Genomic DNA, 25,285 nt, shown 5'->3' with positions numbered 1-25,285 from the left:
ACATGTAAAAGAAGATGAAGGCTCAGCACACCAAAATGTTGGCTAGCCAAATAAACCAAATCTACAACTTCTTCCAATATAATTTTTTTTTTCTACATACGCAAGTATCTAGACGTTTCTGAAACAAACTTTCCAATGTGTGACTTCAGGAGGCCCAGCTTTATTTTTTTGACCAAATAAAGTTCTGCCTGGACATTAAATCTAAACTTTGTCTCACAATTATGCATCTCGCATGGGTGTTATTAATGATTTTTTCGAAAAAATAAAAACATTTTGAATGTGGGCATAGTACACTAGTAAACCCCAAAGTGCTAGTGCATCCAATATGCTCCGACATTTCATTTATCTTTATACTAGAAACATGTCACAGTAAGGAAAAAAGTGCCTTCCTTTGGTGAAAAATAATAATCTCCCAAGGCATTCATATTATGCATTGGCGACACTTTTTATTGAAATTTAATTTGAATACACATGTATTTACATATGCACCTAAACAATAATTACTAGAGTGATGTCATCGTCATTTTTAAAAGCTACTTGAAAACTTCAAAATATATCCTCTCTCGAACAGAACATCCGAATAAGGATGTGTTTTGAACGTTGTGTTCATTTCAACGAGACCTTCAAAACTAGAACACGATTGGATATGTTTCGAGAACTGTTTTTGCACATTTTTTAGTACTCTCTCCGTCCCAAAATAAGTGACGTGGATTTGTTACAAATCCACACCACTTATTTCCAAACGGAGGAAGTACTATGTTTCTGCACTTGTTCCTAGTTCTTTTTTGCCACTCCAGTTTATACTTATGTTTCTATATACTAGATCCAAGTGCATTTTTTTACTCCTTCCGATTCATAAAAAGTGTCGTCCATTTTGTACTAGTACTTCTTCCGTCCGGAAATAAGTGACGTGGATTTGTATAAGAATCTATACAAATCCACGTCACTTATTTCGGGACGAAGGGAGTACAAATTTTGTACGAAAACTGGACGAAGGAGTACAATGTATCGTTACCAGTTCTACTACAGTTGTTGATACTTGTTTTAGCAAAAGATTGCTTAAAAATCCTATGCAAGGAAGATGCTACTAACATTACCATGTTTTTACTCGCAGTAGTAAGCGCAGCAACCCGAAAGCGCTCATTTGTAGGCAAGGGCAGAGATACGCCTGGGGGCAAATGTGGGGTAGCCCACTTACTAGTTACTAATCATAGTATTATCTTGTATTTTTTTTCCAAATTAACAAGGCATAGGCATAGCTGTATACTTTCAAGTTCAGCTTAGTTGTAGTCCTATCCTTTAGAAATTCATAGCTCCGCCACTGTTTGTAGGTGTACCGTCTTTTTTAACTAGTTTGTTGAGTTAATCCCGATGCATTGCGTCCGTAGATATAACAATCTTATAATGTCTTCGTATTTTTAGCAAATAATGAGAAAATCGAAACAACAACGAGTGACAAAGAGATGACATAAAACCTAAAATTAGACCGAGGCACCAAAGTCGTCTTTCACCTCCTTTATCTCAACTTTCTAGAGTTGTTTTTAGCAACATGTTTCAAACGAGGATTATTTCAAAATTAAAATAAGATATCCCTCTCATTTTTGTTCCAAGTCAGCATTTTGCTTAACTAGGATGCATTAAATGCATTTATTGTCTTGTGACTACCCTTATTACTCTTCATGATTCCCACGTGGTAGTTTCGTTCATGCGCGGATGCTTCCGACCCTAGGAGCGAACCAACGTCCTCACATTCGCAACCAGCCCCACCGGCCAGAATAACCATGGCCCACTTGCCAGAGGCCGCGTGGACCAACGAAGCAGCATCAGCATCAGTGCACGATACGCGTTGGCAGGTGTTGGGTAACGGCAGCAGCGTGCTAACCATTTTTCGTTCCGTGCGCGTCAGGAATGGGAGCTCCAAATTAATCCGCCTTTCAATCCTAAAAAAGTGGACTAAAAATAGATTCCCATTGGCCCGGAATTCAGCCGCAGCCTTCGCTTCCGCCTCCGGTCTCCTCCCCACCCCACGCATCCACCCCGGAGCTCGCGGATCGAGGGGACGACTCGCCGCCGCGGCCTCCGGATCAGCGCCGGCGTCGCTGTCCGCCGCCGATCGGAGAGCCTTCCCCTTTTTCCCCGCGGCGGCTGGAGATGGACGGCGCCGGGGGCGGCGGAGGGTTGCACGGCGCCCGGAGGAACATCTCATCGGCCTCCGGGCCCAGGAGAAGGGCCCTGCCTATGGAGAACGGGCACGACGCCCCCTCTTCGGCCAGGAGGCCGGCATCCGCCTCCTTCTCCCGCACCACATCGTACGCGATTCCTCCCGTCATCCTGTTTGTTTGCTGCATGCTAGTATGAGTTATTCCCTCGTTGGCGCTATACTATTGCTGTTGGGTTGCGTGAGGCTGTGCAGATGCGTGTAAGCATGATTTAGGGCGTTGTCGTGTCATGGTGGTTTTGTCTTCCTACGGAATAGCATTCTGGTCTCCTGTTGTTTGCTCTCTATGCTATAACCTAGATTTCATACTTTTTTAAAGGAATTGCGGAATTTCAGTCCCACAGCAACATGATCGATACCACTGACTTCAGGAAATTGCAATCCCCATTTATGCACTATGATAATCTGTATATGCATGCTTGTGGAATGTGGAATTTGAATTCAGTGTCGTAGACAATGTCTGCTGATGATGTAAGATGCATAAAACCGATCTGTAAGGGATGCGATTTTAATTGGAAAATGTTGCCTCCCTCAGGTCGATGGCCGCGGAGAGAACCGTCAAGAGACTGAGACTGTCAAAGGCGCTAACAATACCAGATCACACAACCGTGTACGAGGCTTGTCGGAGGATGGCCGCACGTAGGGTTGATGCTGTGTTGCTAACGGACTCCAATGCTTTGCTCTGCGGGATCCTTACTGACAAGGTGAGGTAGACCTTTCTTCTCTTTATTTGCCCCAGGCACTGGCAGGTAGCCTCTTCGTTTCTGACTATGAGCCATGTTTTGTTGACTCATACCAGGACATAACCACAAGGGTGATTGCTCGTGAATTGAAGCTAGAAGACACACCAGTTTCTAAGGTCATGACTAGAAACCCCCTCTTTGTGCTGTCAGACACTCTTGCAGTTGAGGCATTGCAAAAGATGGTGCAAGGTTTGTGGATGTTCCTTACTATAGTCGGGCTACCTTCTTATCAGTTCTCTTAATGTTGCCTGTAGAAGTATCACATGATTCGTCAACATGATTCCAGGTAAATTCAGACATTTACCTGTTGTGGAGAATGGTGAAGTCATTGCACTGCTGGACATAGCCAAGTGCCTATATGATGCTATTGCACGAATGGAAAGGGCAGCGGAGAAAGGAAAAGCAATTGCTGCTGCTGTTGAGGGTGTAGAGAAGCATTGGGGAACAGCCGTATCTGGTCTGTACTCGTTTATGTTTGACTTGTATCAGTTGCTTGCATGATAAATGGTCTAAATGTTACTGTCTGAAGATTTCGCTTCCGTACTCTGCCTCTTACTTTCATCATTTACTTTGCAGGTCCTAACACTTTTGTTGAAACTCTTCGAGAGCGGATGTTTAGGCCATCACTGTCCACCATCATATCCGAGAATTCAAAGTAGGTAATATCCTATCATTTTAAATGAACATCTTTCTTAATTGTTTCAAGAATTTAAGTGCTGTTACAGATCAACTTATTAGCTGAGCTCAATTTCTTAGAGTGGTCACTGTTGCACCAACAGACACCGTGTTGACAGCATCAAAAAAGATGCTTGAACTAAAAGTAAGTTCAGCAGTTGTTGCAATTGAAAACAAGCCTGGTGGAATTCTGACGTGAGTACCTTTTCTTGTTTGTGATTATAATACTGCTTATTTCTATACCACCATAGAACTGAAATCCATTCTCTTTTCTTTTTTACATCAGCTCTAGAGATATATTGATGCGTGTTATAGCCCAAAATCTTCCACCTGAGTCTACTACAGTTGAGAAGGTAAGTAAGTCCAAAATTGTATTATCTTCGCAATCTTATCTACTCACATTATGGTCTCCCTATTTTCCCCTCAGTTGTCATCACATCATGTTTGAAACTCCTTTCAACAGGTCATGACTCAGAGTCCAGAATGTGCCACAACTGACACTCCAATTCTTGAAGCCCTACATACAATGCATGATGGAAAATTTCTTCATTTGCCTGTTCTAGACAGTGGTAGGTTTATGAACAAGCAATATAGTCAGATCCACTTTCTTATGAAGGTTACTAAATTGTAAAGATGTTTTGTCATTGTCTAGATGGAAATGTTGTAACTGTTATCGATGTCCTTCACATAACTCATGCTGCAATTGCGACGGTGAGTGACAATTTCCTTCTGCTTGAGCTTGCACACACTCGAGCTTGTTCTATGTGTGCGCTTTCATGGTTTTGAGCTAGGAAATATGTTTAAGCAATATTTTAGTGCCCCAATTACTCGATGTTATAGTCGCATCTTATAATGCTGAGTGAATTCTTTGTAATATGCATCTTGTTCTATGTTGCATCATGGAAGTTACTAAAGCAACTTTTATAGCGAGGTTCCAGATATGTAAGTCATACGAACCGTTAGATAGTGAATCCAGTCTGGTAAACATTGCTGAAGCGAAGCTTTCTATCAGTGTGTGTCTTCTATCTGCTTGCATTACAACGATTGTCGTTATTGTATTTTCAGGTCGGAAACAGTGGGGCTGCCGGCTCTGAGGCGACTTCTTCTATGATGCAGAGGTTCTGGGATTCAGCGATGTCAAGTGGACCTCTTGATGATGACGATGACTCCAGAAGGTTAGCATCTCCTTTGAAGCTTATCATTCAGTTGACACCTTTTTTTTGTGTGACTAAATTAATTTTCTGTGGCATTTCTCAGTGAAGGATCAACGAAAGTTGCATCCGAGGCAACAGATATTGGAAGATCAACCTTTTATCCGGCTTCTGGCTTATCAAGCACTTTTGGGTTCAAGATTCAGGACAAGCAAGGCAGGATGCATAGATTTAACTGTGGTATGCACTCATTTTTAATTTCAAGCTAACTGGAAGGATTCCATCATTCTTCTTTTTCCTCTTTTTATGCTCCGTAATTTGTATGGTAATCTGAGGTTCATGTGTGTCTTATAAAATTTCAGATACCAGCAGCCTGACAGAACTGATAACTTCCATTCTACAAAGGCTTGGCGATGACATTGATAAACTGAACCTACCTCAAATTTTGGTACTTTACCGACCCCCTCTTCAATATGTAACTATTACCAACATCAGCATTTCAATTTTCTAAAATTTCTTCTTTGACGATATCATCCGACAGTACGAAGATGAGGATCGTGATAAGGTCATACTTTCATCAGACTCTGACCTTATAGCAGCCGTGGACCATGCGAGACAAATCGGTTGGAAGGTAACATCGTTTCCCAGTAAACATGACATGTCTCCCTACCAAGGTTGCTGATGCACGCTCTCCATTGCAGAGTTTAAGGTTGCACCTGGATTACGCCGGCGTGGGCCGCCGGAAGAGAACTTCCGGCTCCACGAATTTCGAGTACGCCGGAAGGGACGCATGGGCTTCCGCCTACAGCACCGTTGCCGCGGGGGCGGCCCTCGTCGCTGGCCTTGGCGTGATGGCTTACCTGAAAAGAGCGAGCTAGGCGCCTCGATGACACACATGTTACTTTCGTTGAAATGGGCAGAAGAATGGACTCTCTGAAGAAAGAGGAAAAGAAAAAATATGCCAGAATGGCTGTGTGTAATTCTTGTGAGAAAATCAACCAGGATCTGTAATAATGCCACGGCAGTGGATGACTGGACAGCCCGCAGACGGTGTCGATCAATTCTTGGCTATCCATTCCAGCCCCGAAGTCTCCAAACTCTCCATGGCTGGCCACGACTGTACTATACCATAAACACATGATCACCATTGTACAATGAAACATAATTGGCCATTTTTGTTTGAGAAAACCAGCGTGCCCATCATCAGAGTGATCGATGCATTGTACACTCCGGCATGATTGGTTGAGGGGAGGACTAAACGTAAAAGTAAAACCGGACGACACCGCAGATCCAGCTGCTATAAAAGGGTTCTGCCCCCACGCGGGACAACCTCGCCCGTGATCCCGTGCCTCTCGCCGTGGATCCACCAACGGGGATGCGCCATGGAGGCTGGCCCGGTGTCCTGCCGGCCTGACAAGCATAAATAAATCCTGGTCGACATGCTGGTCGATGATGCCCTGAGCTGCGCCACAGCTAGCTATAGTCTACAGATCTTTTGATTGATCGTTTGACGACGAGCATTCAAGTTTTGGAAAAAAAATTTAGAAATGGACAACAATCAGAACTTAAGTTCCGATTGTTGTTTCTTAAATTTTGGTTATAGTTTCTTACGTTTCGATTGGAACTGTACTTTTGCGTTAATTGAGGAATATGTCTATTTTTTCTGGGTCTAGAACCTGTAATTATTGAAATTGACTGGGCTTGAAATTGCTTTTCGTTCTCATAGTTACGAAATGGTAAGAAAGATAAAATACGAGCCTGTTTTATAGCAAGAGTAATTAATCGTTGTTGTTTCAAGGTTAATCGATTTATTCGTCTCGATAATATTTTTCCTCCTTCCGGAACGAAATGTCAAAAATGGCTCGGCGGAAAACACATAAAGCAACACGTGGCCTTTCCTCTAATAGCATTGGCGGAAAGATCTTTCCGCCTTTGGGATTGGCGGAAGGGGGCAGAAGCGTTTACTAGCACACAGAGTCAAATGCACAAAACATTGCTACAGTACATTCTGTCAATGGCATTGGCGGAAAAGCCACGTGCCGCTTTGTGTGCTTTCCGTCAGGCTAGTTTTATCAATAGTTTTTTATGGAGTTCATTTTTGACAAAAGGGTAACGCAGGGGCCCACTGCTGCAAAAACTTCCAAGTTTTGGTGCAGCGGTGTCCAGTTCTGGCAACCAGCCTCTGTACTCTGAAGTCTACTAGTCTGTAGTCTGTACCGGGCAGCAGGCGCGCAGGCTCCCGTTTGTTTCAGCCACTGCACACCAGAAGAGATCGACAAGCCCCTCAGATCCAACACAGGGATCCATTCATTTATTAACGAACGCTGCTCATGCCTTGATTCCTCAAGAGAGCGTGACGTCCGCATGCTTGCGTTGCATTGCATGGCCACTTCTGGAATGGACCACTCTCTGTCGGTAGCTAAGCTGAGCTACCAGTGGCGCCCGTAATTAAGCGTCTCACGTACTAGTACAACATTTTTGTGGACTCCTGTTACTGTATATCCATGTTCATCTGTCACCCGTACGCCGTACTACATCGCTCATGTATCTTAAAAACGCCTACTGGTTAGCTTAGTGACCACCGAGGCCCATAGACCCTTCCCAGACGATGTGAATACACGGGCAGCTGGGCAAGTTTTGGGGCGGAGAGAGAGCAAAGACTTTGGCGTACGGAAACTGGAAGCAGCCAAACACAGAGGTAGTAAACAGAAAAACTCTCTGCCTCCGGAAGTCCAAACTGAGTTTTGGTCCGAAAGCCACGGCAGTTGAATTCTTCAAGCAAACGAAAACATGAAAACAAACAGATTGGTAATGTTCAGACGGCAAACTCTCAGGTTTTCAGACTTGGAACAGAATCGAACCGGGCTCGCACCCATGCTTCCGACATGCTCGATGTCGACGGCCGTTGCGTGATTCGAGCAGTTTATTATACTGTTGGTTCGGCCAGGCAGGCATGTGAACTTTTGCACCGTTCACAAGTGCACAGGTTCTCTGCGTTTTCTCTCTTCGGAGAGGGTTTAGAAAGTGACGCGCAGCTGTCGCGTCGGGCCCGGAATAATATGGGCCGTGAGAAGAACATGATACCCCGTGTTCTTCGATTTATTCGTTCCTCTTTTGGTTTGTTGACTCGACGACGTGAGCTCTCTGGAAGAGATGAGAGAATCTTGGGAAATCTAAGCGCCAAATCTCAACTGCTCCATGAGACGGGAATGGAATTTCTTGTGTGCTTATTATTCAGACTTGACCGATTGCTTGATAGGAGTACTAGCTTTGTTCCTGAATATAATACGTCCTAGATTTCTCCGTCAAGTTTGATCGAATTTATGGAATAAATATTACTCCCTGCGATTCATAAAAAACGTCGGTAATTTTTTACTAAGTCAGTACAAATTTTGTACGGTGAGCGACATTTTTTATGGATCGAATGGAGTAATATACAATATCAAATAAATATACTGTGAAAATATCCATGTCGGATTTAAAAAATATAAAACTAACTTAGAGTTATATATGTTGGTTGATTTTTCTATAAATTTGATAAAACTTTAAGAAGTTTGATACTATAAGACAAAGTTAAAATATCTTATTTTAAAAGCAAAGTGAGACTTTTTTTATGATTTTTTAAAGAAAATGTGTATTTTGCGTGCCTCGGTTGGCATGAAAATATCGACCAACCTAAACTTTTTTCCGTAGAATTTAATCCCTCGATCGATAAAACCAAATAGTTTTGGTTATCCGTCCAGCTCGAAGTGGTGTTGATGCCAACTTGAAGCATTTTTGTCCATGACTTTGCCACGTAGCATCACTGCACACGACCAAGAGCTATCGCTCAAGGGGCCTCTCAAGCTTTATTGCCTGGATAATGATAGGACTAACAATGTTACTCCCTTTGTTTCATAATTCTTGTCGAAATCTTACATGTATCCAGACACCTTTAAAAAATAGATTCATTTATTTTTTTAAGCAAATTTGAGACAAGAATTATGAAACGGAGTGAGTATCAAACAATGATGACCATGATGACCAAGCAATGGCTGCAAAACAAGTATTTCTTCATCCAACAAAAGATGTCTCAAGTTTGTTAAAATTTGGATGTATCTACACAAGTGTATAAATGTATTTAAATTTGGTCAAAGTTAAGACAACTTTTATTGGACGGAAGGAAGTAGTACTAGTCCCTAACATTGGAGATTTGAAGACGCGCACGGCATTTTGTAAACTCGTGCTTAATAACATAACAATCTCATCATACCATGAGGCTGCAACTGACACTTTTGGTTGGTGCGGAGACAAGATGTTTTGTATTATTTCTAAGCCGCAAAGCAAATTAATGGACTATTAGTCGGCAGTGATTCTAATCGTTCATCTACGTAAAACACACAAACAAAAACACAAAGACAATCGCAAATCTCGTAGTCAATTGAACGGTTCACGTCCTCAACCAAAAATTCTTATTTCTCGGACGACTGACCTAGCAAATTGATAGACTATATTGACTACGTCCATAAAAAAGCAACAAATTATTTATCTAATTTTTATCATAATCGGTGGCATTTCCAGGCTTGTTTTCTTCGCACCAGCCAACAGCCAGTAACACACCGCCGTTATGAATAAAATGAAAAAACAAACATGCTCCAGATCTTTAAAAAATACATAATACTAATTGAAAGATTGTTATTACGTATAATTATTGTATGGTTGTAACAGACAGTATGCTACTAATATGTATGCGATATACAATGTTATGCTTAACATGAATCATTATCAGCTTTCGTATGGCAATATAAAGTTTACCAGATGTCTTTTGGGCTGTCGACTGCAAGTCTGCAACTACATCATATTATTGTACGACAAACAAGAGTGTCATATGCGGAGTACTAGAATATGGTGTCCCGATCTCTGAAAGCAACATGTGTGCTACGCACTGCCTTTTGTGCAGCTATCGCCTATCAGAAAGAATTAAAGAAACCCAGAATGATCAGCAGAGGTTGTTAATAAGATAACAAGATGCCCACATTTTTTTAACACTGGCCGCGGTGTCCTGGAATCAGCCGCGCACTTTCCCCCCGCCCTTCCCTTCCCTCACGTGTTCATCGTTCTCCCTTAATCTCTCTGCTAATCTATATTCTATCCCCTCTGGACAACCTACTGACTGCCGCTCCCCGTTGGCTGCTAGCATCTTTGCCTATTTGGACGAGTGATTTGATTACTCGTCCCAGAACGGAACAATGAATTAGCACTGGTACCACCCACCACTAGCACGGCAGCACCTGACGCTAGCGGCGACCCGGCCATTGACCTCAGACCAAAGTCTTGCGGATCCGATTCGCTTCCGGTCTCGCCCCCGGTACGAGTTCTTGGTCTCTGTCCGGATTCGTCTGCGGGTCGCGAGTTCGCCGGGCGAGCGAGCGCGATGCAGCAGCAAGGTAAGGGCAAATTTCCGCACCTCCTCGTTCTTCCGAAGTTGCAATCTTTTCGCCGTTCCTTGTGCGATTTCTGCGGTTAATTCTCGTTACGGACCGCCGGACGGGTGGGGGTGCCGTTGAGAGTAGCACTGCTTTTGATAGGGGAACGAAACTAATCGCCCCTTTTTTTGTGAGTGTATGTTTGTTCTTCTCTGGCACTGGGCAAGGTTTGTAGAGTTAGTAAGTGGGTGTATGATCTGGTGCCAAATACTACCATCTATGCTACATAACTCATTGTTCATGATTAGTTCAATGCTTTGTCCCTATGATCCGTTGAGTACCCACTTGTTCTTTTTTCCTTTTTTTCTGCTTCTTCTCCTGTAATTAACTGCTATGGTTTCTGAAAATGGAAATCTGGGGATCTCCTCCTTGTTAAAGAAAGACATCCCTTGAGTTGTTATGTGTTATGGATGCTGTCATTGTCTCTGCTCAGTGAGAAGACTGTTCCATTTTGTTTTGTTCTTTCGATTCAGGTTTCGATATACAAAAACTACAGCAGGAAGTGAAGACGCGGTGGCTGAAGCCTCCAGAGGTTCTGAAGATATTACAAAATTTTGAGTTGTTCCCAGTCCAACATAAACCCCCCCAGAAGCCACCGAGTAATAACATAAGCCTTTGGTTTTAGCTCGTGAGCTGTCTTATTATTCAGGCTCTCGCTTATTTGCTCTAGCTGTGAGTGTGATTGACCTACTTGGCTCTAAAAATTACAGGTGGTTCTTGGTTTCTTTTCAACCGTAGGGTGCTTCGGAACTTCCGTAATGATGGGTATGACTGGCGGAGAAAGAAGAATGGGAAGACCTTCGCTGAAGCCCATGAGTACCTTAAGGTCTGCTCAGTTTGTTTATCTTCTGTGTTAGATTGAATTGATCTGTGCAAGCCAATAAACCATTAGGATGTTTGTTGTTAGGAATGAACTGGATACTTAATATGATTTTCTCTCTTGAAACTGAAAATTTCAGGTTGATACTGTGAAGGCACTGAATTGCTACTATGCCCAGGCAGACAAAAATTCTACATTTCAGAAGCGGATATACTGGATGCTTGATCCGTAAGGACTCTGTTTGCTTGTAGAAGGTTTATCTATGCGTCATATTTATGCTTTCAAATTCTTAAAGGCTTCACATAAGCTTTGTCTTGTTTACAAGTTATTCTTGTCTATGACTCTGTGTACCCTGAGTTACTTTAAAGTTTGAGTGTCCATCTGAAATGCTCCCAAGAACTAGAAACCATCACCAACTCCTTGCAAAGATGTTATAATTTGTAATGTTACAACGTTCTTCAACTTCTTATGATGATGCATAACGGCATAAGAGATTTTATTTCAATATAAATCCTATGCTTCGTTAGGAATTCCCAAATAGGCAAAGCTTTTCGTGAACTAGTATGTTCCAGGCTCTGGTATCATACCATGTCACTATCATGACTTCTTCTGCTGTTTGTTGCTTGGTATGATCTGCTGATTTTTTTTCATGTGAAATTTGCCAAAATGTAAAATTCAATTTGGATCATAATGAGACCAATTCATTTTTGCAGGGCTTATGAGCACATTGTCCTTGTCCACTATAGAGATATTTTAGAGGTTTGTTTCTTGTTTTATTTTCCTTTTGTCACAACACATCTGCACTTCTGATGCTCTAGGATGAGTATATAATAAACATTGATTTTACTAGCAACAGATATCTATCATTCTATCCACTTAAACAGCCAGCAATCATTGAACATGTCAGGTTAATTGATCACTGGCACAAAACACCTGTGAAATTGAACTGGAACTCTGTAGATTCTCCATTAGTGAATCCACCACCTGTTAAGCTAGTGCACATTGTTATAGTATTGAAGCCACCATGACATTTTTTTGTCTGTCCTGTCTTTCACCTTTGTACGTTGATTATCAGGGTAGCATTTCTGTATCAGTGCTAAATGACTCGTCGACATCCAATCAGAATGGCAGTGCTAGCAGAGCTGATGCATACGGTTCACCAGGGTTGACTAGCGAGTTAATTGGACAGCGTCTCAATTCTTGCAGCCCTGGATCCGGGGAAGAAGTTAGTTCCCAGATTGCGACCATAAACAATGAAACAACTAATACAAGTCAATTTGATTGGTTACGGATGCTTGAAATGCAGCTTAGTCTGGAAAACAAGGAGCGTCATGATGTTAATACTGATGAGGTTCTGCCAAATGACCCTATTCCTGTGCATGAGATTCGTAATGAAGAACTAGACACTTGTACAAACAATGTAGATATCTTTAATAGACTGGAGCCTATTGAAGACAATCATGCCGAAGGAAGCCATCTTTATCCCAATGCTATTGATGTACTGAAAAATTCCGGTAAACTAATCTTGTGCCTGCAAACAACATGCATTATAATCCTTAGTTGCCGGTTACTGTCTGAAATACCATGGAAATCTTTCTAAACTTTTTCAAATTTTACATGTGTCTTGTTTTGTTCAGATACATGGTTGGACGAGGACCAACTTGAATCTATTCTGCAGTCAGCTCCTGTGATAGTTAATGAAAGCCAATGGTTCCATATTCATGAGGTTTGTCCAGAATGGGCATTTTGTTCTGATAGTACAAAGGTAACACATGGAGCTTCAAGTTGGTCTTCTCAAGTAAATAGCTGCATCTTTGTTCTTCTTTTCTATTGATGAGTAATGACCCACGTGGGGTTATTGTCACATGAATTTGCATTGACATATGCATTGTATGATGGAAATGTGCATGATCCCTGAGCTCATCTGTTGCTGCATTGTCAAAATCTTGTCCAGGAGGTTAATTCTGTGTTTAAGTCAATTTCTGATGGTCTTATGGCAATTGATTGAGGACTATATAAATGTAATGCAGGTTGTCATTGCAGGAGACTTCCTTTGCAACCCCTCCAATAGTTCATGGGCAATATTATTCGGTGATGTTAAGGTACCTGTGGAAAATGTCCAGGAAGGTGTCATCCGTTGTCATACTCCACCAGATCTTGGTGCTGGAAAGGTGAGAATGTGCATGGTTGATGAGAATGAGAAACCCTGCAGTGAAGCTCGAGAATTTGAATTCGTTGAAAAGCCCATCAAAAGTACGATTGATGGGAATGGCAAATCCTGCAGTGAAGCACGAGAATTTGAATTCCAACAGAAGCCTGGCATAAGTGGTGATGGGTTGTCGTTGCTTCTCAACTACGTGCAGATGCTTTTTGATGGTCATGGTTGTGGACTCTTCTCAAAGTTCAGGTTACCACTCCCAGATGTTCAGTGTGGGTTCCAAGTTGACCCCTCAGATATTATAAATAGAACATGTGAGAAACTGGACCATGAGACCACAGTAACTTGTGTCATGGAAGTAATGCTTAACAACAAGTTCGAAGATTGGTTATCATCCAAATCTGAACAGAATAGTGAAGGAAATTATTTGCTTCCTAAGAAATACCATGGTGTTATACATACAATTGCTGCATTGGGATACGATTGGGCTTTGAAACCACTGCTTAGTTCTGGTGTACCTATAAACTACCGTGATGCAAATGGATGGACTGCTCTGCATTGGGCTGCACGTTTTGGCAGGTACTGACAATGTATTCATTGCATGCAAAAATATATGCATATTCTTTTCATGCTTCATATTTTTGCACCCAAATTCAAATTTGTAATGCATACTTTAGGCAGTTTATCTCCTCTGTCCAAGCTTAATCTGATACGGATTTCCTCGCTATTCCACCTCACAAAAAAACAGGGAACAAATGGTCGGGGTTCTTCTTGCTGCAGGGGCTGCTGCTGGTGCACTTTCAGATCCAACATCGGAAGATCCTGTTGCCAAGACACCTGCTTCTATAGCGACTGCATATGGTTTCGATGGCCTTTCTGCATTCCTTTCAGAAGCACAGCTAACCACTCATCTTCATTCTCTGGAATCAAAAGAAAATGGGAATCCCATAGATCATACTCTTGGAGAGGGTATATCTAATGCTGTGGTTAGAATATCAGATAAATGTGCCCATGTGGATGGCGGAACTGACGATCAGCTTGCACTTCAGGATTCTCTAGGGGCTATCCGGAATGCTGTTCAAGCTGCTGGGCGCATACAAGCTACCTTCCGTGTGTTTTCCTTAAAAAAGAAGCATAAAATGGCACTTCGTGAGGCAGGTGCTGCTTCACGTGCTATGCTTGACAAAGCTGCAATGTCTATCCAAAAGAACTTCAGGTGCTGGAAAAAACGTAAAGAATTTCGGAAAGTTCGAAAATATGTTATCAAGATACAAGTAAGTTTTCACATATCATGGGCAAAGTAATTACAATGTGTACTGATGCATTCATGAACACACCTTGTGTGCAGAGTAATGCATTTCATCTGATAAGCTAGTCCTTTTGTTTGTTCTGATAGGCACGGGTCAGAGCTCACCAGGAACGAAAGAAGTACAAGGAATTACTTCAAAGTGTTGGCATCCTTGAGAAGGTCATGCTAAGGTGGTTCCGAAAGGGTGTTGGTCTGCGAGGATTCAATACCACGGCGATGCCAATTGATGAAGACGAGGGAGAAGACATTGCCAGGGTTTTCCGGAAGGAAAGAGTGGAAACAGCTGTCAATGAGGCTGTTCTGAGGGTTTCAGCAATCGTTGGTAGTCCTCTTGCTAGGCTCCAGTATCGCAGGATGCTCGAAATACACCAACAGGCAAAGGTGAGACCATGAACTGTGGAATCTGTTGAAGTTATGAAAAGAACTTGCATAGCATAAGCAAGAGCATCTCCTAAAAATTCACTCCATATGTCAAGCACTTTGTGCATGAATTGCACCTTATTATTATTATCCACTTGCACTAATTGAAATAGTTTTCCCATTACAGCATGCCCATGAAAAGTCTGTTAGCTGATGTTGATGACAGTCTCCAGTCAGCACGTGTTAGCCACCATGTCAAAGAAAAAGCACTGGCCAGCCACTATCATATGTCCTCCCCCTTGTTAAATGATCTGGAAAGCAGTTGGCTGCCTGAAGAACAGTAAAGCCTGGGTGATCAATTGGGCAGTGGATCCTGTCAAGGCAGACAAATTTATCATGAAATCCAGTACCATCACCACTCGCTGAAAATGTTGCTTCACTGTACATAAAACCCCCATGTGCATAAGCTGACTTTTTGGGTAAAGTTTAGAAAGGTGTAAGGTCTCTGTATATGATGAAGCTTCAGAAGCTTAAATACCAGCTGCTTTGCGTGATGTTGTATGTACTAGCTTTCACATTTGCTAGGTCTGTACATGACAATAAATGTATGATAAATCCATAAACGCAAGTCAGTTGCAATTGAGAAGTACTCCTTTCGTGTGCACATGGAATGATAAATGGTCATGGATCAAATGTACTTAATGTGCCATGATTCTGCATATATAAGATCAATCAAAACCCAAAGATAACATGATCCTGATGCACGCCTGCCAGGCAGCAATACTCCCGCAGTCCTTTGGTTCCTTTTTCCTCCAGCAGTCCTTTGGTCCTTTTTTTTTCCTGTCTCCAGCTTTCAATAACAGATACCATATGGTCCCTCGAAATGCCAAAAAAATTCAACCGATAGCAATAAGATCAGGTATCAGAAGGCCTAGTTTCAAATACAAACTCAAAAGTGCGTAGGATGAACTGATTCATGTTCCATGTATATCCTAGGTGTCTCCGCAATCATAGATAAACAGGCAGATGTGGATTGGTATTACCAGTAAGCACTAGACAAGCACAAGGCCACTATAGTGCAACGCTGGAGCAAGCAGCACAAGATTAGACCATTGTAACCACTATGATTAGTCTAGCTCCAAGCAAGTGCGTCACTTTTGGACCTTGGAGAGCACGATAAACATAATGCAGCAGTTAGGTACCATCACACTGCTCCGGACCACATATTAAACAAGGTTTAGCCATGACATCAGGCAAAGCCATTTTCATCAGACAGAGACATCACAAAAGCCATACCAACAGGTAGCATTTAGTAGGATGCGCTAGCTGATAAGAGAACCCAACAGCTGCAGAAACTTCAGGTTGAGAACCTGACAAGGACAGCAAATATCACAGCTGGGAGATCAAGAAAATGAAAGGCTTCAGCTTTGAATGTGTGATTTACAGCTTTCGACACACTGCGCAAAAAAACACATTCAAATGCAAAAAAAAGAAATGCCTGCACAACCACCAAGACCTAGTATTTACACCTATAAAATCCCCGGGGAAGAAAGATGAAGGAAAATTTTCTCTCCCTACATTTACAATACAAAGGCAGAGGACATTTGTCAATTTGAAATCTGCAGTTAGTGAATGCAGTTGGCCCTTCACGCGAACTGTCTCCAAGAAGTTGCTGAATAAAATGCTACACATGCCTCTCGATTTAAGAGTTTTATGCTCCTTTTGCCTCTTGGTGAGATGATGTACCAAGAAACAGAACTTGGCTGGTTCCAACTCCAGGTTTTTGAGCCCATACCTGAAGGAATGAGAAAATTCACTACATGAGTCCTGATGGATTTCACGTGTATAAAATAGTGAGTTCAAAGATCTCGACATCAGAGCTTACTTTAAGAAATCATAAGAGTAGTTCTTTACAACCACGAAAAACAAACTTCAGCAAGAGGGGCTGTTAAGATTACTTTTAAGCTTCATAGGCCTTCTAAATTGCATATCAGCGGAACCTTTTTTTCCTATGAGCGTTATTTTAATTATTTAATAGGAATGGGCTATACTATCATCAAAGATACACCTCGAGATTTATTTTTCCTCTCTCAATCAAAGACATTTCAAACAATTTTACTGAAATTAAAGTTCACATAGCAGCTTTAATGGAATGTTGGATATGATCTCTAATAATTCACACTTGTTACCATCTAGCAATGTCAAACAACGGTAATGTAGAAATTTAAGATATCGACCAACAGTTGTCCTTTCTTTTTTATTTTTCTGTGAAGTTCACCATGTATTGTTATACTTTCTGTTCTAAGCATGATGGAAATTAATCATATACAACGTTAGCAGAAACTAGAGAAGGAGCTTACTCTTGGAGAACTGCAGCTTCAAAAAAATTCTCGGCGCCATGACGCGTCAACTGTGTTGGGACATCCTCCATTAATTTACACTCCATATAGACCTACCTATTGAACTTGGTCATGATTTTGGAAAAAACGAGTTACTTCTCTGTACAACTGCTCTCCTTCAAATGGCTTAGAGACATAGCCATCCATTTCACATTTCAGGCACTCCTCATATGTTGCCTGGATAACATCTGCTGTCATGGCCAATATTGGAGTTCGCCACCTCCGAACATTAACACATTCTGGTGGTACATCTCCACTTTCTATTTTCTCATTGAGTTTACTTTCCATCTTTCTGATCTCCTTGGTTGCTTGAAATCTGTGAGAGAGAAAAATTACCCAACGCATTATAAAACTTCAGTTATTTATGAAAATCACAGATTAGTACACAAAAGAAATGTTGAGAAACCAGTTAAAAGACTTACCCATCCATTTCTGGCATCTGTATATCCATGAAACAAGCATCAAAGATGTGAGGTGGGCTTAAATACGCAATAGCCTTCTTCCCACTGTCTGCACAAGTTACTACTGCGCCATACTTCTTGAGAGCACCAGCCGCCACTTTAAGGTTCACAGCATTGTCATCAACCACAATGATTTGTTTCTTGTGAAGAAGGCTACCCAACGTTGAATTGCCGACCACTCCATTCTTGCAATGCACCTTATCTACTCCACCCAAAGCCTGCCTTAGTGAGACCTGGAGCATGCTTGCACGAAGTGGCTTCTTGATAACATTCAAGTTATGCTCGCTGGATATATGTGAACTGCTCTTTATAGAACTTGTAGGGTTCTCCAGAAGAAAGAACTTTGGAGGGTCTGCCTGATCCTTGTTCCTCAATTTGCTAACCAAATGAGGCATGGAATGTGATTCCTTCAGCCAGGTTTCCTTGTCAACTAGCACCAACTTTGCAGCCAATGGTCCACAGTTCAATTTAGGAATAATTTGATTGACGTCAGTGGTCAATTCTGTTTGGACTCCAAGCCTTTGCAAATGGTACTTGGCAACCTTGGCACGGACCGGTCTGTGATCAACTACCAATGCATTGATCCCTTTAAACCCTGACGATTTGTTCAAATTTCCATTGGACTGTGCCCTCGTGAGAACAGCAGTGAATGAGAAAGTAGAACCAACATGGGGTTTGCTTACAAACCCGATCTCTCCTTTCATGAGATGAACCAGGCACTTGCTAATGCTCAATCCAATGCCAGTGCCCCCATGGATGCGCGCAATGGACGGACCAACCTGCATGTAAGGGGTGAATATGCGGTATTGGGCTTCAAAAGGGATGCCGGCACCGGTGTCTTCGACTGATATTATCAACCTTATTGTGTCAGGTGTGACAGGAGTAAAAGGCATCTCAGATGAGTGTAAATCCATATCAAAAAGTCGAAAGCTCTCCCAACTACGCCTCCTGTTAGCTACTGGGTAGCCACTTAAGGTGTTTGTGTAGTGAGTTCCCGTCTTGACCTCTAAACAGCCCATGACCTCTTCAACAACATGAACTGTCAAGTAGATATGTCCTCTTTCTGTGAACTGTGAAAACAGAAATTTTAAGTCAAGCACATACAGGATGCATAAAAATATAAGCATCTATAGTACACTGATTCGTATTTCTATCTGTGCAATTCATATATAGGAATTTTCTTACTTTTATGGAGTTCGACATGAGATTTGTAATGATTTGCCTCATCCTGCCCGGATCGCCAATGAGTGTTTGCGGAACTTGATCCGAGACATAAACCGCCAACTGTTACATCACAGTGATAAAACCATAAAGGACAAACAGTTAGTGCACTCTAACAAAATATACAAAACTACAGTGCATGAATCTACTTTGGAATTACCTCCAGCCCTTTCTCCTGAGCTTTTCCACAGAAGAGAGACAAAATGTCATCACAAACTATTCTAAGATCAAATGGCACTGCCTCAAGCTCGAGTTTGCCAGATTCAATCTTTGCCTGATCAAGAACCTCGTTTATCAGGGATACTAAAGCTTTTCCACTTGCTTGGGCGGTTCTGACAAAGTCTTGTTGTGTTGTGTCCAAATCAGTATCCATGAGCATTTGGAGCATTCCTGATTGGAAAAAAGGAATCATTTCAATCCTTAAGGTTTAAGAAAGATTGAAGAATATGTTGTGGATTATATTTCCTGCACTCTCACCTAGAACACCATTCATTGGAGTCCTGATCTCATGTGAAACTGTGGCCAAGAACTGAAATATGAAAAAATGGCATCGAATGAGTATCTTAAAAAAAAAAACTAGAGAAGACATCACTGATTGTGTAGTGAGATTACTCACCTGTGACTTGGCAATATCTGCAGCTTCCGCACGCTTCTTGAGCTCCATCATATTTTGATAATCATCTTCAACTTTTGCGATACGATGCACGGTAGCGTGAAATATATAACCAGTAAGTAAAGCAATCACAAGAGTTCCTAGTGATGATGTTATTGCAAGCCATGGCAATGGTGGCTTTTGCATGAACCTGTTAAAGAAACATAGACCAGAAGGGTAGTTTATTTGTTAGTACTAGTCATACATGAACAGTATGCCGAATACATTCCAATTGCACGATTGATAAAAGGGGAGAGCGACAAATCAATCACCTGCAATGCATCTCGTGCCTTCTAGATGGATCTCCGAAGTTGAGTGTGCTGTTATGGTACATGCCACCGCCAGTATCATTTGAACCATACATACTGATTGGCTTCTCATTTGTAGTATCATACACGTTCACCATGATGGATTGCTTGCCCGCAAGTTGATGAAGCAACTTATCAACAAGTGCTTCTATATCAAATATGCCACCTAAATACCTGTTCGCAAGCAAAAGCAGCCAGTTAGGGATTCTGTCGCATAACATATCGTTGGAATAGGATTCTCATGTACACTATTTACCCTATGGCAGCTTGGATGCGCTCCTGCGGCCTCGCATATGCAGGAAACTCAGACTTGTACACCGTGTATGTCGAGATCACACCGAGGCGATTATTCAGTAGCTTGAAAGGTGCAGTTAGGACACCCTTTCCAGATTCTCTAGCTCTTAGTATGTTTTCACGATCATCCTGTAGAAGCAAACACAAATGCCCTTCATTAGCTTGACAACCAACCAAAACAATGTTTCCAACAAAATTACTACGGCAAAACGTTAATTACGAAGCAACAATTATTTTCCAGAGTAAAGAGACGAACATAACAAAGGAACCACACTGTAACTGTAAGGTGGTAAGAAATCATGGTTAAAACACTAGCAACGGCCATGAGCTGTGAAACCACATGGCGAGCACAAACGAGGTTGCAGCTTTATACGGCCCTAGGCTAAAAAGATAAATCTAGCTTGACAGGGTAGAAACCACCGAGATATGGTGGAGACGAGGATAAAAAATTTAAAAATCCTCACGCACATCGCCGGAGAGCATATCGAAGGAGAGGACGTGCTTGTAGGCGTCCTGCGCGAAGATGACGGGGGCATACTCCTCGGCCGGCTCGCGGATCTCCGCGGTGGCGGCGTCCCCCGGCCCCGGCCCCGGCGACTTCTTCTTGGACGAGTACATCTTCTTGATGCTCCACCCTTGCTGCCGCTCGAACTGGTCCCGCTCGCCGTGCGTCACCCGCACCGCGTACGCCACCCCGCTCGTCAGCGGCCGCTCGAAAGCCGTCCTCTCCGCGTACCTCGCGAACGTCGCCTGCAATCAGAACCAATCGGCTTTAATTAACCGAAACGCCATGGAAGGGCAGAGCAGAGAGCAGAGCAAAGGGAGATTGAGTTGGGGGGTTTTGGACGGTGCATACCTGGTTGATGGCGGAGGGAGTCTGGGCGTGGTGGAAGGTGGAGACGAGGATGGCGAGTGCCTGGAGGTGGTTCATGCTGACGTTGAACTGGTCCTGGAGCATGCGGGCGCGCTCGTCGCACATGCTGGCGAGGGACTCCCGGCGCTTCTCGACGGCCTGGGAGTTCTCGTAGTAGAAGATCCAGCAGGAAGCGAGCGTCCAGCCGAGGACCCAGAGCAGCAGCAGCCAGCGCCACCAGCGCTCCCGCACGGGGCGGGAGCCCAGGTAGTTGGCGTACACGTGGCTCCGCAGCGTCTTGGCCGATGACAGCTTCTCCGGCAGCGGCGGCAGCGGCAGCAGCCGCAGCCTGTAGAGCCCCATCCCCAGGAAGCCCACCCCAATCCCCGCTCCGCCCCCCTTCTCCGCCTCCATCGTCGTCGTCCCGGCCGCCCCGCCGCCGCCTCTCGCCAACCGAGCGCCGGTCATTCGGCTACATCGCCACCAGCGACAGCGAGCACCACGCTCCCCTCCCGCCACGCTCCCGCTCCGCCGCCGCAGCGCATGTATGCGCAAGCAAGCAGCAGCACGACGAGGACGAATCAGCAGCAGCAGCAGCGCCGCCCCTGGAAGGCCTCACCGTCCTTGGAATCGAATGCCCCAAAGCCAAAAGGGAGCCAGCCAGCCAACACGCTCGAGCGCGCTGTCCTCCTCCGCTTCCTCTTCTCGGCGCCCGTCCCGCGGCGCACCTGCGATGAAGGAAGGAGCGCGCGCAGCCACCAAACAACCAAAATCCCCGCGAGCGATCCTGCGCGCGTTTGACCAACAACCTGCAGAGAGGCGAGAGCCCGAGAGGAGCGAAGCGAAGGGAGAAGAGCAGCAACAGCAACAGGAACAGACTACAGGAAGGAATGGGGGAAAGGGATTGGGTTGATTGGAGCAGAGAGAGAGAACGAGAGAGAAAGCAGGTGAGGTGAGGTGAGGTTTGAAGTGGAGGCGGAAAAGGAGAAGGAGGAGGAGTGAAACAGAGGAGGAAGAAGGGTTGGCTCCAATCACAGCAGTGGGAGAGGCCCGCACGCAAGTGGCTGGCTACCCCGTGGGGCCCCGTACCGTGGGCCCCGCCCCACTTTCTCTATCTCTAATCTCACTCGAGGCAGAGAGAGCACGAGCACGAGGTAGTACTACTCCTGTAGTACCGGTGTTTACTGCTTTGCTGAGCTTTGAAATTTTGATCGGTTTAAGGCTTTGGTGAGGAAACACGCGGGCTTGAAATGCACAAGGCCAGCGGTTTTTAATACTAGGTCTAGGACTACACGTCTAAACGTGCGTTCCTTCTTTTTCTGTTTATATATATTGGAGTATACTCTGTATTTCTTTACGCCAGGAAAATCGAAATTTGTACCCGGAGCCATCCCGCTAGGACCTCGTATATTTACGTCATGAAGATGTACTGTATTTAAGTTATTATTAGAAGTTTCACATTGCATCAGATCTACGTAAGTCCGAAAGTTTTCAGATTTTCATTGCTCGGAGGTTTTCGTCCATGGGCAGACCCACGGGGAGAGATGTGGGGGCAGCTGCCCCCACTTGATTTTTGGCCAATTTGTATTTGGTCCATTTATGAGAATGATGCCCCCACTTATTCATTTTGCACTCTCTAAATTTCTCTCCTAGGTCCGTCCTTGTTTTCTCTCTGTGTCGTAAATACATGAGGTTCTAGCGGGATCAGCAGAAATATTTATCTTTACGTTGGGATCGCGTGAAAAGTTGCACATGCACTTCGATATACAATTTTTTATCATTATTACTCATGTGAGCATGTTCATGACAGAATACTTACACCATCACAATGCTATTGATATCTTCATGACACATATAGTGTTATTTTTTCCACCAAATCTATCTAGATTGTTGTGTTTATATATGCATTTGAAGGATGTAATAAGTTTGACCACGAACTATTAAAAGTTCAACTAGATAGGCATATTGGTAGAATAATTGTTATTCCGAGCCGTATCTTATAGTCAGAATACTACTTACCCGAACGAAGGGAGTAGTCCTAAACACTTGTCGTAAAGCAATAAAACCACGACAAGTGTTTAGGAACAGAGGGAGTAGTAGATTTTTTCATCCCCTACGTACTTTCATCGTTTCTAAAATTTGAACCAAAACCACGACAAAAATTTAGGAACTGTGCGAATACAATCTTTTTCTCTCCACATGTACATAACACATATACCAAAACATAATACTATACCAAACCATCTTTTTTTACATTGCTAGCAATTTCTTCCCGCTACTCGCTAACCGCGTGCTCCTTTAAATCCACATGTCTGGTCAGAACACGCTCCATATATATAGTTATACTAGAAAAAAAAATAGATGGAGCAGTTACATGCACCAACATGTTTATACGCAGTTCTTTTACGACATAAATGTGTACCCACGCACACGTATATATTTTCGCCGTCCAACGAAAGATGTCTCAAGTTTATCAAAATTTGAATGTATTTAAATATGACTTAGTGCGTAGATGCATTCAAATTTGGTCAAAGTTGAGACATTATTCTTTGTTGGACGGAGGAGTTGTCACATTTTCTCCACGGTGCATCACATTTTGTCCGATACGGTTGTTCTTAATTTCACCAGGGCGTGTCATCATATTAGTATCAACCACTGATCACAAAGACTTCAGTGATTACCCACCGGCGACTTAATCTCTCCGTTCAATTAACATAAGAATGATACGAAGGGGATGACGACGGCGGCGCTCTCTCGGTGGTGGGTGCAGTGATGAGGCGGCCCGGGGCCCACGCCGAAAGCCCGGCCGCCACCACCATTTTTGGGGGGCAAGCTGGAATCTCAGAGAAGAAGATGCACCCACGCACGCAGAGGTCACTGATGATTCCACTCGCTCTCAAGCTCCCCTTCTCTTCGTCGACTCACAGTCTCTGTGACTCACAGTGGATTAGCTGAGCTTAGCCAGCCGCTGGCTGCTAGTAGCTCCACTGCTGAGCTGAGCTGCCCCGAGCCCGTACTGCCCTGCTCTGCTGCCTCCACGGCTTTGTTTGTACCCGAGCTAAGCTGCTTAGTTTGGACACTTGCTTGCTTTGCCATCTAGTACGATCTATCTATCCATCTATTCCCCCAATTATGTGAGAGAGGGGGGGGGGGGGGGGGGGGGGGATGTACGTGACACTGACAACTCTAATCTCCCGGCTCAGCTGGCCGATAGATAGATAGATCGCCTCGGCGGCACCAATGATTTTTATTTCCACCAAGGAGGAAAAGGATAGACTAGCTAGAGAGCTGCACACTGCACTGGGCTGTACTCGCTAGGTTTTCTAGCGGGATGGCTCCGGGTCGTTTTCCGCCGATCGTGACGTCTGCGGACATGTGAAATTTTGCTTATTTTCATTTTCGTCTCCAGCCGACGTCGGCCGCCAAACCATACGATCAATTAATTGCGATGGAAAAATTCCTCTAATTAATGTTAATTCAAGTAATATTTTTCAAAATAAATAAATCCGAAGTTGATTAAATTTTGCGCCGGACAATAAAGAGACAAATGCGGAGCAACATCGTGGTGTCATGTTAAGCGATGAACGGACGTGCCGAAATTGCTCATCTTTCCTGCCATCAGCTCTACATCATGCAACGATGTTGACAACGAAAAAAACAATGGAGAGTTGTAGACCGTCGATGATTTTTATTATTGGAAAAAAAATGATCAGTACACACTCTCTCTGTTGGACATGTACACCGCAGTTTAACTACCCGGCCGGTTAATACTTTTTCTTGACCACAACAATACCATGATATGTGGGTTATGTTGTTGGATTTGTATTAAAGAAGCACAATTAGTTGCTGATTTTGCAGATATTACCAACCTACTGTACACAAAATCAATACGAACTTTAAAGAAAAAGCGGGGCCACATCATCTTTTTTTAGGACAAGGATGATCATCCCTGGCCTCTTGGGTAACAATTGATGCATGCAACCATCTATAAGTGGAGCACTACCTTACTATTTGCCATTCGGTTGCAACAATAAAAGACAAACAAATGGATAATACAGAAATTAAACAATCCAATTCACGGGACCTATGCATCCTGTTACCAACACCTCACTCAAACAGGGTGAAGAAACTCAATGTGCTCATCTTCAAGAATCTGTTTTTTTCTTCTTCGTTACAAGCAATACCATTAAGGCAGTGC

The 25,285-nt window shown here is 43.4% G+C and overlaps 3 protein-coding genes across 6 annotated transcripts; 2 read left to right on the top strand and 1 right to left on the bottom strand.

The window, feature by feature from the left end:
- Positions 1 to 1,886: 1,886 nt before the first annotated feature.
- On the top strand, positions 1,887 to 5,990 carry LOC100825494 (CBS domain-containing protein CBSCBSPB1). Its single transcript, XM_003564909.4, has 14 exons — positions 1,887 to 2,309; positions 2,754 to 2,922; positions 3,018 to 3,150; positions 3,248 to 3,418; positions 3,538 to 3,616; positions 3,718 to 3,831; positions 3,923 to 3,989; positions 4,100 to 4,205; positions 4,289 to 4,347; positions 4,702 to 4,811; positions 4,894 to 5,027; positions 5,150 to 5,235; positions 5,329 to 5,418; positions 5,489 to 5,990. Exons 1-14 carry the CDS (start codon positions 2,152 to 2,154, stop codon positions 5,663 to 5,665), a joined length of 1,653 nt encoding a protein of 550 aa, XP_003564957.1. The 5' UTR covers positions 1,887 to 2,151; the 3' UTR covers positions 5,666 to 5,990.
- A 3,815-nt stretch (positions 5,991 to 9,805) lies between these two features.
- On the top strand, positions 9,806 to 15,563 carry LOC100825189 (calmodulin-binding transcription activator 4). Of its 4 annotated transcripts, none has more exons than XM_024460320.1 (12): positions 9,806 to 10,213; positions 10,726 to 10,851; positions 10,963 to 11,078; positions 11,212 to 11,300; positions 11,786 to 11,831; positions 12,196 to 12,297; positions 12,379 to 12,586; positions 12,710 to 12,837; positions 13,103 to 13,809; positions 13,979 to 14,504; positions 14,627 to 14,920; positions 15,087 to 15,563. In XM_024460320.1, exons 1-12 carry the CDS (start codon positions 10,201 to 10,203, stop codon positions 15,111 to 15,113), a joined length of 2,382 nt encoding a protein of 793 aa, XP_024316088.1. In that variant the 5' UTR covers positions 9,806 to 10,200; the 3' UTR covers positions 15,114 to 15,563. The 4 variants fall into 4 exon arrangements, with proteins under 4 accessions (XP_024316088.1, XP_010232758.1, XP_024316087.1 ...); XM_010234456.3 differs by having other exon boundaries at positions 12,148 to 12,297; XM_024460319.1 differs by having other exon boundaries at positions 12,196 to 12,586.
- A 732-nt stretch (positions 15,564 to 16,295) lies between these two features.
- On the bottom strand, positions 16,296 to 22,093 carry LOC100824891 (probable histidine kinase 3). The gene is made up of 11 exons (XM_003564907.4): positions 21,091 to 22,093; positions 20,703 to 20,984; positions 20,197 to 20,363; positions 19,905 to 20,114; positions 19,597 to 19,783; positions 19,458 to 19,509; positions 19,141 to 19,370; positions 18,945 to 19,043; positions 17,721 to 18,829; positions 17,260 to 17,614; positions 16,296 to 16,694 (listed from the first exon to the last, which is right to left on the bottom strand). Exons 1-10 carry the CDS (start codon positions 21,553 to 21,555, stop codon positions 17,356 to 17,358), a joined length of 3,060 nt encoding a protein of 1,019 aa, XP_003564955.1. The 5' UTR covers positions 21,556 to 22,093; the 3' UTR covers positions 16,296 to 16,694; positions 17,260 to 17,355.
- Positions 22,094 to 25,285: the final 3,192 nt, after the last annotated feature.

The sequence above is a fragment of the Brachypodium distachyon genome, chromosome 2 (genome assembly GCF_000005505.3).
Source record: "Brachypodium distachyon strain Bd21 chromosome 2, Brachypodium_distachyon_v3.0, whole genome shotgun sequence".
Taxonomy (NCBI): Eukaryota; Viridiplantae; Streptophyta; class Magnoliopsida; order Poales; family Poaceae; genus Brachypodium; species Brachypodium distachyon.
This window is presented reverse-complemented; position numbering and strand designations above follow the sequence as displayed.

Coding starts and splice junctions, on each gene's coding strand:
- LOC100825494 (XM_003564909.4), top strand. CDS start 2,152: ATGGACGGCGCCGGGGGCGGCGGAGGGTTGCACGGCGCCCGGAGGAAC. Junction 3,617..3,717: donor ATCATATCCGAGAATTCAAA/GTAGGTAATATC, acceptor TCAATTTCTTAG/AGTGGTCACTGTTGCACCAA. Junction 4,812..4,893: donor GATGACGATGACTCCAGAAG/GTTAGCATCTCC, acceptor GGCATTTCTCAG/TGAAGGATCAACGAAAGTTG.
- LOC100825189 (XM_003564908.4), top strand. Junction 11,832..12,147: donor ACTATAGAGATATTTTAGAG/GTTTGTTTCTTG, acceptor GTTGATTATCAG/GGTAGCATTTCTGTATCAGT. Junction 13,810..13,978: donor TGGGCTGCACGTTTTGGCAG/GTACTGACAATG, acceptor ACAAAAAAACAG/GGAACAAATGGTCGGGGTTC.
- LOC100824891 (XM_003564907.4), bottom strand. CDS start 21,555: ATGACCGGCGCTCGGTTGGCGAGAGGCGGCGGCGGGGCGGCCGGGACG. Junction 20,985..21,090: donor CTCCCTCCGCCATCAACCAG/GTATGCACCGTC, acceptor TTCTGATTGCAG/GCGACGTTCGCGAGGTACGC. Junction 19,784..19,904: donor AGGCACGAGATGCATTGCAG/GTGATTGATTTG, acceptor TTTCTTTAACAG/GTTCATGCAAAAGCCACCAT.